This window comes from Theropithecus gelada, chromosome 12 (assembly GCF_003255815.1).
Source record: "Theropithecus gelada isolate Dixy chromosome 12, Tgel_1.0, whole genome shotgun sequence".
Taxonomy (NCBI): domain Eukaryota; kingdom Metazoa; phylum Chordata; class Mammalia; order Primates; family Cercopithecidae; genus Theropithecus; species Theropithecus gelada.
Genome location: NC_037680.1, coordinates 77,774,742 through 77,786,758, shown reverse-complemented (window position 1 = coordinate 77,786,758; position 12,017 = coordinate 77,774,742). Strand labels below are relative to the sequence as shown.

Genomic DNA, 12,017 nt, shown 5'->3' with positions numbered 1-12,017 from the left:
GAGGTGGCGGGCGCCTGTAGTCCCAGCTACTCGGGAGGCTGAGGCAAGAGAATGGCGTGAACCCAGGAGGCGGAGCTTGCAGTGAGCTGAGATTGGCGCCACTGCACTCCAGCCTGGGTGACAGAGCGAGACTCCGTCTCAAAAAAAAAAAAAAAAAAAAAAATGAACTCAACCAATATGTGTTGAAAGAACAAAGGGGGAGATTTCTGGCTTTCCTAGCAGAATATCATCGGAATGATGAGTAAATATCACACACGGGCCAGGAGCGGTGGCTCACACCTGTAATCCCAGCATTTTGAAAGGCCGAGGTGGGTGGATCACTTGAGGTCAGGAGTTCAAGACCAGCCTGGCTAACACGGTGAAACCCCATCTCTACTAAAAAATACAAAAAACTAGCCAGGCGAGGTGGCGGGCACCTGTAGTCCCAGCTACTTGGGAGGCTGAGGCAGGAAAATGGCGTGAACCCGGGAGGCGGAGCTTGCAGTGAGCTGAGATCCGGCCACTGCACTCCAGCCTGGGCGACAGAGCGAGACTCCGTCTCAAAAAAAAAAAAAAAAAAAAAAAAGATTTTCCATGGTCTGGTCCAAGTTAGCAAGCACAAGCTACTTACCTTTCTCTCTTTTGTATTTCTCTATGTTTCTCAAAAGTTTAGGTACAACCATTTTGCAGAGGTCCTCCAAGCATGTCAGATTATCTTCATCTATTTTATCTTGTTTCTCTAGAAGTGCCAGGAAACTTAGGGAGGTCTACAAGAGAATCAATAGAGTTACATTTACTTGCCTACTGATTATCCACTCACTCAGATGTTACCTGCATGGCCAGTAGGCACTAGGTTTTGCACTGATAAATAAGATATAACAGCATCTGCCCTCAAGTTGCTCAGGGGTGTAGGGGAAGAGGCGTTACCAAGCAAATCTGTATACAATCTATATTAATACCAGATACCAAATATATATAACTCTATGCAACAGGGACAGTGCTTGCTGTATATTAACAGCACAACAACTGATTGAGTAGATACTATTATATTCCCCATTTTAAAGATGAAATAATTGAAGCACAAAGAAGTTCCAGTAACTTGCCCAAGGTCACAAAGCTAATTAATGGCAGAGCTGGTACAATCTGATGCCAAAGTCTATTTTATTAACCACTGAACTCTAAGTCACAGCTTTAAGTGATACTGATTAGGAAACCAGCAAAAGAGGGACACCAAAGAAATGAGGGGAAAATGTTTTGAAAGAATTTTATATTTGGTATTTTAAAAGAAAAAGAATTTTCTGAAACAAAAAATCACAATTTGGCTAGTATTATGTTTTGTTTTTAAATTTTTTTCGAGACGGAGTCTCATTCTGTCTCCCAGGCTAGAGTGCAGTAGTAAAATCTTGGCTCACTGCAACCTCCACCTCCATTCAAACCATTCTCCTGCCTCAGCCTCCTGAGTATCTGGGATTACAGGCTCATGCCACCACACCCGGCTAATTTTTGTATTTTTAACAGAGACAGGGTTTCAACATGTTGGCCAGGCTGGTCTTGAACTCCTGACCTCAGGTGATCTGCTCGCCTTGGCCTCCCAAAGTGCTGGGATTACAGGCATGAGCCACCTGCCAGGCCAGAAACTCGTATCTTGACAACATCCTACCAGGAGGAATAAAGGGCTAGGATGTGATTACAGAAGCAATGATGGAAATTCATTATACTTTCTAAAAGTTTATTAGATATTTAGTACATCTCACACACACACACACACACACACACACACACACTTAAATGGGACCTGGACATTAGCTTAACACCACTCTGGTGAACACTAGCAGCAAACATCTGAAAGCTCTTTTTTTGCTTGTTTGCTAAAGAGTAAGTTCGGGTGTGGTTTCCTTTAGACTCAACGTTCTATGCTGATTGCTGTGCTGAGAACGGATTTCCTGACAGTTGTGAGATCTCTCAGGACATGTGTAGGCCAGCTATACTGCTTACATTTCTATGAAAGCTATCAAAGAGAAAGCCAAGAACGTTCCTCAAAGGCAAGGTTATTTGTGCTCCCCCAGAGAGACCGTATGAATTTAGAACCTTTCCGTTTTGGCTGAGAGGTGTTCAGGCCCTTTTCCAATGGCAGGTAACTAATTTATTTCTGTGATAAGGTCTTTTGCTATTGCAGTTGCAGATAATGCAGCCTCACTGAGCCCTGGTGTGGAAACATCTGTGTTGCTTAAAGACTGTCCTTTACACACTTCCAATGGCTGGCCTAATTGCAAAATCCAATACAGATCAACCTGAATTATCTGAGGTGTGTAACTCAGCCACAATTTTGACATGAAGAATGAGATCTCCCCACCCCCCAAACAACAACAACAAAAAAGCTGAGATCATTTGGAATCCAAAGAGGAAATGCGGTTTTCCTGAATTTGACCTGGTAACATCACAGTTCCATGCCACAGCTAAGCAAAACAGTTATGTTTCCTTTTACTAGTACTGAGAAAAACAAAATCAACTGGCCACCTGAGCATGTGCATTTGATTATTTAAAAGCTATTTTAGTAGGGGAAAGATGTTTGGAATGCTACTAACCATAAAAATAATTCTGGCCGGGCGCAGTGGCTCACGCCTGTAATACTAGCAATTTGGGAGGCTGAGGCAGGTGGATCACTTGAGGTTAGGAGTTCGAGACCAGCCTGGCTAACATGGTGAAACCCCACCTCTACTAAAAATACAAAAATTAGCTAGGTGTGGTGGTGGGCGCCTGTAATCCCAGCTACTTGGGAGGCTGAGGCAGGAGGATCGCTTGAACCCAGGAGGCAGAGGTTGCAGTGAGCCGAGATGGCACCATTGCACTCCAGACTGGGCAACAAGAGTGAAAGTCTGTCTAAACATAATGACAATAATAATAATTCTGTAGCCACAGATGTATTCAAGTAGAGTTCTAGAACCTCTGCAAGCAAAAGAGACAAAAAAAACATTTTCCAGCTTTTCTTGTTTGAAAACTAATACTCAGTGTTTCGAATATCAGAGATTGCTTTAACAAATGACCTTTCTCTCATCCCTCATCCCCCACCTCATATTGTTCAGAGAGTCCCTAACATAGGACGGGGTATAACAATAAAAAGTGGTCTCATTTTATGTGTAAACCTAAACACTGGAAAATGTGTGAGTGGATGCCTTGACTTGGGAGAGAATGTTATCAAAACCACCTGGAGCACTTGTCAAACTACAGGAATCTCCTCTGACTTTGAGAAATTCTGTATTTAAGGTATAATGCTACCATGTTAGCAAGTAATTGCTTTGCACCACTGCAAACGTGGGCACTGAAATTTTATGGCAAAAGCAGAATATCCTTACACTGCTTTATAAAAATAATTCCCTAAAACAAAACCGCCTGATTTTTTAAATTCTCCAAGAATTACTAAACCTTTAGGTTGTGTGTGTATTTGTGTATTTGTAAACACATGTGTATATATGTAGTGTGTGTATATATATTTACCCAAGAGCAATGAGCCTGCCAGCATCTAGTTTATGGTCTTGCCATGACATCTGTCATTAAAAGAAGCCAGGGCTTTTGGGAGAAATGAGAGATTCCAGGACTGGGCAGAAAATATACAAGAAGAACCTGGGATATTTTTGCCAGATAGTAAAGAAGCCATCAAAGACTACTAAGGTCATGTCAAAATGACTTAGGAACCAAACTGAAGACGCATCCCCTGGGAAAAAAATGGGACAACTGAACTTTTTTTCTTTTTTTTTTTTTTTTTGAGACAGGGTCTCACTCTGTTGCCCAGGCTGGAGTGCAATGGCACAACCATTGCTCACTGCAGCCTTGAATTCTCTGGGCTCAAGTGATCCTCCCATGTCAGCCTCCTGAGGAGCTGGGACTACAGGTGCACACCACCACGCCCAGCTAATTTTTGTATTTTTTGTAGAGACCGGGTTTTGTCATGTTGCCCAGTCTAGTCTCAAACGCCTGAGGCTCAAGTGACCTGTCCACCTCCACCTCCCAAAGTGCTGGGATTACAGGCATGAGCCACCATGTCCAGCCTCAGTATGAACTTCAGTAAGGATAATAATTGCAATAGGTTGAAATATCTCACATATGTTTAAATCCATGAGTTTAAATTTATATATATTTTGTAAAGGGTCACCTGCGGAGAATGATAAGAAACCAATTAACTTAAAAACTGGATAACTAGGCGGAGCACAGTGGTTCACGCCTGTAATCCCCAGCACTTTGGGAGGCTGAGGCAGGTAGATCACTTGAGGTCAAGAGTTTGACACCAGCCTGGCCAAATGAAACCCCATCTCTACTAAAAATTCAAAAATTAGACAGGTATGGTGGTGCATGTTTGTAATCCCAGATATTCAGGAGGCTGCGGCAGGAGAATCACCTGAATCTGGGAGGCAGAGGTTGCAGTGAGCCAAGATCACACCACTGCACTCCAACCTGGGTGACCAAGAGAGACTCCATCTCAGGAAAAAAAAAAAAACAAACTAGATAACTAAACAAAAAGAATCAGGGATTTACCTATAAGCTGTATCACTGGGTAACCAAATAATGGATGAGAGGAAAATGAAATGATAGAATTCTAATAACTGGCCAGGTGCAGTGGCTCACACTTGTAATACCAGTACTTTGGGAGGCTGAGGCGGATGGATCACGTAAGGTCAGGAGTTCCAGACCAGCTTAGCCAATATGGTGAAACCCCATCTCTACTAAAAATACAAAATGTTAGCCGGGTGTGGTGGCAGGCTCCTGTAATCCCAGCTACTTGGGAGGCTGAGGCAGGAGAATCGCTTGAATCCAGGAGGCAGAGGTTGTAGTGAGCTGAGATCGTGCCATTGCACTCCAGCCTAGGTGACAAGAGTGAGAGTCCATCACAAAAAAAAAAAAAAAAATTCTAATATCTCCATTTTTGCAACCCCTCAAAATTCAATATATAAACTGGTTGAACATCAACAGTTGCTAATATCAAAGATAAAGAGAGAGAAAATCAGGTACCTCCTGATGAAAAAATAACACTACCTATAGTCCTGCCAAACGGATCTGACCTGAGTCTGATGAAGCCTCTGGATTCAACTGCCAGTCTGCAGGAAATGCAGAGGACAGAGGAACATGCCAAACTGCACCACGAGTGTGCAATTCGCAAAACCCAACCTGTGAGAAACTCCATAGGCCAACCACCCAGAGATTCTTCAACAGATACATTTTAAGAAAAAGAAAGAGATTTGGGGGCAGGGAGGAAATCTAACCTATAGATTAAAAGGCACTTGAAAGAAAAACTGGACAAGGCCAGGCACAGTGGCTCACACCTGTAATCCCAACACTTTGGGAAGCCAAGGCAGGCAGATCACTTGAGGTCAGGAGTTCTAGACCAGCCTGGGTGAAACCCTGTCTCTACTAAAAATATAAAAATTAGCTGGGTATAGTGGTACATGCCTGTAATCCCAGCTACTGGGGAGGCTGAGGCAGGAGAATGGCCTGAATCCAGGAGGCAGAGGTTGCAGTGAGCTGAGATCGTGCCACTGCACTCCAGCCTGGGCGACAAAGCAAGACTTTGTTTCAACACTTTTACACTGTTGGTGGGATTGTAAACTAGTTCAACCATTATGGAAAACAGTATGGCGATTCCTCAAGGATCTAGAACTAGATGTACCATATGACCCAGCCATCCCATTACTGGGTATATACCCAAAGGATTATAAATTATGCTGCTATAAAGACACATGCACACATATGTTTATTGCAGCACTATTCACAATAGCAAAGACTTGGAATCAACCCAAATGTCCATCATGACAGATTGGATTAAGAAAATGTGGCACATATACACCATGGAATACTATGCAGCCATAAAAAAGGATGAGTTTGTGTCCTTTGTAGGGACATGGATGCAGCTGGAAACCATCATTCTTAGCAAACTATCACAAGAACAGAAAACCAAAAACCGCATGTTCTCACTCATAGGTGGGAACTGAACAATGAGATCACTTGGACTCAGGAAGGGGAACATCACACACCGGGGCCTATCATGGGGAGGGGGGAGGGGGGAGGGATTGCATTGGGAGTTATACCTGATGTAAATGACGAGTTGATGGGTGCAGCACACCAACATGGCACAAGTATACATATGTAACAAACCTGCACATTATGCACATGTACCCTACAACTTAAAGTATAATAATAATAAATAAATTTTAAAAAAAAAGACTTTGTTTCAAAATAAATAAATAAATAAATAAATAAATAACACAGCAGATGCCAACAGAAGTGAGCATTTACTGCATGCTATACCAGATACTGGCCTCGTGCTAATGCTTCATACACATTGTTTCAGCTAATTCTCCCAAAAGTCCTAGAAGGAAATCATACAATTGCCCACAATTTTACATCTAAGAAAATAGAGACTAGAAAAATTCAATCATTGGCCTCACAGCACAGGTTTAGAATTAGAATCAGGACCAGAATCTAGGCTCATCCAGCACCAAAGCCAATGTTCCTAACCATTGTATGATACTGTCTCCCACAAAAAATAAATCTCCCTAAAAACCCTTTCCAGCATCTTTCTAATCACTGATTAAGACAGTGCTCACACAGACCCATTCTGTATGACCCACTCACCATTTCGGTTTTGGGAAGAGAGTCGTTCAGAAGGAAGATCATGTTCTTTAAGTCCTCTGAGTCAATGCCTTGTGACAGTTCGTAGAGCAGGTTTCTAAGACACATACCCAAAATGACAAATAAAGCCTTACACTTGCAGAGGACACCATAATCAATCAAGTGCTTTCATAAATGTTTTCTGTCAGTTGAATGATCAACTCTATGTGTAGACAATTATTAATCCCATTTATAGATTCAAAAAATTAAAACTTTCAGTTTCTAAGTAACTTGTTTAGATAAAGATAACACAGTAAGTAGTAGAAGCAGGCCTTCTGACTCCAAGTCTAGTGCTGTTTTTTACCACACTAAGAAGGCATATTTAAAAAAAAAAAAAAAGGCATAAAACACAGTTCTGACATGCCCTCCCATCTCCTGATTCCATCTAGAAATTCAGGCTTACTTTACAGGCCCTTAGTAGAGAGGATCCCAGGCCAGCCAAGGTATAGTCGATTGTATATTGAAAAGGGAAGAAAACTATCCCAGCTTCGAGATAGTCATATAATCCAAAACCAGAAAAAGTGAGGATTTCATCCACATACTAACACCCCTATGTGTCAGAGACTGTCCCTCAGATGTTTAGCCAGAAGAACGGAAATATGGATTTCTGGAATTCATCATTCCTTCCACTGACTCAAGGGCAACTCAGGTTCTGGGAGCCAGCTCCACCGCTAAGGCTTAATGTGTTCTAATCGCACAGACCATAAAACACCCTCCAAAGGCTCCTCTTCGTGAGGTTCTCTGATGTGGACACTATGTCAGTGAACAATTTTAAACACTGTCATCAGCCTGATGCAGTGGCTCACACCTGTAATCCCAGCACTTTGGGAGGCCAAGGTGTGTAGATCACTTGAGGCCAGGAGTTCCAGACCAACTTGGCCAACATGTTGGAAATCCCGTCTCTACTAAAAATACAAAAATTAGCTGGGTGTGGTGGTGGGTGCCTGTAGTCCCAGCTACTCAGGAGGCTGAGGCAGGAGAATCACTCGAACCCAGGAAGCGGAGGTTGCAGTGAGCCGAGATGGTGCCACTTCACACCAGCCTGAGTGACAGAGCGAGACACCGTCTCAAAATAAAAATAAAAATAAAACGCTGTCATCCATGATAAGACCAATGCCTAAATTTTACCTCTTTGGGCAAAATGCCTGTTTTTACCTCTCTGGATTTCCACCCAAAAATATAGAAATTTCTATAACTAGACATGCTAGACATGGCATAAATGACATCCCTCTCTACCCCAGAAACTCATCTCTTTTTTCATCTTGCTTATTTTGCTCCAAGTATGCATTACTCTCTTCTCAAGACCCCAGGAAACACGTAGACAGACTAGTGGATCCCAGGAGGGAGAAGATCTGCACGTGTGGCGGCTGGTAACCAGGGAAAACGCAGGCTCTGCCACACTGAGGTGGGCTTCACTGCCAGTGAGAAGTAAAACAAAGGGAAGCCACCTCTAGGCCCAGAGTTTGGTCTTGAAGTTTTGCTGACCTCCCAACTCCCAGCTCATTAGCATCAGAGGCTGAGAAGGAGGTTTAGAATCTCCCGGTTTATCATCCAAGGAGGTAGATAACCAAAAGACCTTAACTGCAGCTTCCTTTCAAAGCCCAATGGCCAGACCGAACACTAGATGGGAGATCCTCCCATCTCCACCATAGACCCGTCCTCACCTAAATAGAGAGACCTTTCCTTGGATAGGTAGCAATTGCTCCACTTTCTCTTCGGTATAGTTGAGGTACTGCAGCAGCTTCTTCTGCCCTATGATATATAGGAGTTCCGCCAGGAAGAAAGAGTCTCCCTCACTCAGCAGATCCTCTGCCAAGAGATGTTCAAAAACATCTGAGGCCGAGCTGGATTTCTCCAGCTTCTTGTTGGGAACCAATCCTATGCAGAGAAACTTGAGGCGCTCCACATCTTCGACCCCCAAGTCTGAATCAATAATCAGAAGCTTCTTACGAAAGCTCACTTTACAGTTTTTATCTGAACTGGAACCTTGAGATTTCATGGCCAGCCTGAAAGGGACAGACAGGTGGGGCAGGGCATTAGAGAGTGAGGACATATAGCCCCCTGACTTCCCAGGCCCTCCCCTCACCACAGCCTCCTCCGTTCCGGGCATTAGACTTTCCTGGAAGTGCTGACAAATAAAAATTACTGCGAGGCTACTTCAAAAACCAACAGCCCAGAAAACTTTTCCCCCAACACTTGCAAGTTACTTTTTAGGAAGCTTGGAGGGTGCTTATATTGGAACTCAAATCACCTTGATTTTTCCCCAAATCAACATGTTCCCAGAGGAAGAAAGTTAAGATGGAGGGACACAGCACAATTTCCCTCAAGCCTGGTAGCCTGATTGGAGCCCTTACATTCATTTCCAACAAGTGGCAGAAATAGCACTTGGATCTATGCTTTAAGTTTTAGACACAAAGCAATCTGGGGGAGGCAGTGTTATCCTTATGATCTATCAACCCAAAGACAGCGAGGTACCATAAAGTATGTGTGTTACATCTTTACTTCAGACTGCTACTTGTAAGAGGGCAGGCCTTTATCTTACAGAAAGGGAAGGCGTAATCCTAGACCTCAAGCCTGAGCAACATGGCGAGACCTGGTCTCTACTAAAAATACAAAAAATCATCAGGGCACGGTGGTACGTGTCTGTGGTCCCAACTACTCAGGAGGCCGAAGTGGAAGGATCATTTGAGGCTGGAGGGCAGAGGTTGCAGGGAGCCATGATCATGCCACTGCACTCCACCCTGGTGACAGAGTGAGACCCTGTTTCAAAAAGAAAAAAAATAAATAAAATATCCTAGACTTCAGCAGGAAAGGGTGGCTTTAGACAAGAGTTGCTCAAATCAGTGTAGGAAGTTACAAATTACATGAGTTGGCTGCTCTGTCTATGGAGTAGCCATTCTTTTGTTTCGTTGCTTCTCTAATAAACTTGTTTTCACTAAAAAAATACAAATTACACAAGTCAATGTTTCCATCTGACCAGTTTATAAACTACACTATTCTCTATACTAAATTTCATCATAATCAGAGGAGCAATGCAGTGATAAAATTTTCATTGTAATATTATTTATTCTATAAGCATTTGAGGTATATAGTTATTATGCAGAACTTGGCTATTTTTAGAAATAAGAAAATACTTTATAAAGGAAGGAACAGGTGGGGTGCCGTGGTTCATGACTATATAATCCCAGCACTTTGGGAAGCCAAGGCGGGTGGATCACTTGAGGCCAGGAGTTCGGGACCAGACTGGGCATAGTAAAACCCTATCTCTACAAAAAATACAAAAATTAGCCAGGCATGGTGGTGCACGCCTATGGTCCCAACTATACCAGAAGCTGAGATGGGAGGATGGCTTGAACCTGGGAGGCAGAAGTTGCAGTAAGCCAAGATTGCGCCACTGCACTCTGCACTCCAGCCTGAGTACTGGAAGGTGAAAGAACGAGACTCCATCTTAAATAAATAAATAAAGGAAGGAAGGAAGGAAGGAAGGAAGGAAGACATAGCAAAAATCAAAACCTCCATAACAAAGAGTCGTTATATCGAGGTGACATAACTATAGATAATACACATTTCCTTCTGGGCTTCCAACTGAATTTCTCAAATTTTATGCATATGTGAACACACACATTACTTTTGGTGTTAAAAGAAACAAAAAAAACACACAAAAAATGTCATTTTTAATTGTGATAATCCAGGGGGTCTTCCCTGCTACTAGCCCTGAGGTCAAATGAGTGGTTTATTGGAGACACCTTTCTATTCTACCGCATCTTGCATTTGCCTTGTGGTTTCTTGACAATTCCGATCTTTAGTTTTAGTGAGTCTACCAAACTTTGTCTCTGTGAGCTAACATATTTCTGTCCCAGTAAAAGGCTACGTTGGAGGCTTCCGGATTTTTTAACTTTTGTTTTCCCAGGCATGACAAAGAAATCTAAGAAAAAATAGTGCCATTGCTGACAAGTTTTTGCAAGTTTCTACAACATGAAGCCATGAAGCAAAGGAAAAGATCCAAGCATGAGACTCTGGGGTAAGAAGGGTCGTTAATTACATACCTTCAGATCAAGCTCCACCAATCCTCTGGAGGTAAACGATTCTCAGGGAAATTGCCTGAAAACAAAGTTTTAAAGAAAGTAGAATCCTCTGTGTGCTCCAAGGTCCAAGGAAGCTCCCATTTGCTTGGGAAGAGACTTCAAGATTTGCTGATCGTTAAGTGAAAACTGGATCTTCAGGACTGGGTAGCCTGATATTAATTTCCTGCTGATGTCATCATTGCTTATCTGCCTTTTTCCCTCCCCTTTTCCAGGGTTAAGATAACTTTGACAAACAGCGTCTCCTAAAGGCTAATTTACAACTTTCTCACTGTAGAGCTTGGGGTTTCCCCAGGTAAAGCAAAAGCTTCCTAGAAAGGAACCCATGGAAGCCAGGAAGTGCTCCAGGCTTTCCTCTGATCTCCGTTTCCTTGGTAAGTCAAACACGGGAGCATCTATTTTCCTAACCATCTCCTTCCCCAAACACACTTCACTTTTCAAATAAAGCCAAAAAGCTCATGAAATAGTTGTCGGTCGTGTTAACCCTTTCTTATGTCCACATGCAAATAAACAAATTACTTTTTTTTTTTTTTTTTGAGATGGAGTCTTGCTCTGGCGCCCAGGCTGGAGTGCAATGGAGCCATCTCCACTCACTGCAACCTCTGCCTCCTGGGTTCAAGTGATTCTCCTGCCTCAGCCTCCTGAGTAGCTGGGATTTCAGGCATGCGCCACCACGCCTGGCTAATTTTTTGTATTTTTAGTAGAGATGGGGTTTCACCGTGTTGACCAGGCTGGTCTCAAACTCCTGACCTTGTGATCCACCTGCCTCGGCTTCCCAAAGTGCTGGGATTACAGGCGTGGAGCCACCGTGCCCGGCCCACAAATAGAATTTTTAAAAGATAAAAGAAAAGTGGGAATTCACTTTCAGACTTTGTGGGAGAAATTAAGAAATAAAAAGAAAAAGAAAGGAAAAAGAAAGAAAAGTGGGGATGGTGAATTACAAGCCCATTTAGAGGTACCTGCAAGAGACTCAACCAATTTGTGGCAGACAAAACTGACAGTATGTGTTCTCACAGCACATTCAAACCAGCAGGAAAGTGAGACTTTGAAGACATTATTGCTAATAATAAAAACAATACTGCACACTAATATTGCAACTACCGTGTGTCAGGTACAGGGCATTTACAAATATTTACTCATTTCACCATCCCAACAACACTCTAAGATAAATTCTGTTACTATGACCGCTGCTTTAACATGTGAAAACTAAGGCACAGAAAGGTTAAGTAATTTGCTCAATGTCACACAGTGAGTGGCTGGAAGAGCCAAGATTTAAACCAGCAAGTTTGGATCAAA

At 42.8% G+C, this 12,017-nt stretch overlaps 1 protein-coding gene across 6 annotated transcripts in view; it reads right to left on the bottom strand.

Annotated features, from left to right (window-relative positions):
* Window positions 1–11,110, bottom strand: part of CASP10 (caspase 10) — a 49,939-nt gene extending 38,829 nt beyond the window's left edge. For all 6 annotated transcript variants that reach the window (XM_025405015.1, XM_025405017.1, XM_025405016.1 and 3 more), the window contains exons 1-4: window positions 10,686–11,110; window positions 8,304–8,645; window positions 6,604–6,697; window positions 611–746 (exon numbers count right to left, since the gene is read on the bottom strand). In XM_025405015.1, coding sequence (XP_025260800.1) covers window positions 611–746; window positions 6,604–6,697; window positions 8,304–8,638 — 565 coding nt within the window. In that variant the 5' untranslated portion in view covers window positions 8,639–8,645; window positions 10,686–11,110. The remainder of the gene's footprint in view (window positions 1–610; window positions 747–6,603; window positions 6,698–8,303; window positions 8,646–10,685) is intronic.
* Between the last annotated feature and the right edge of the window lie 907 nt (window positions 11,111–12,017).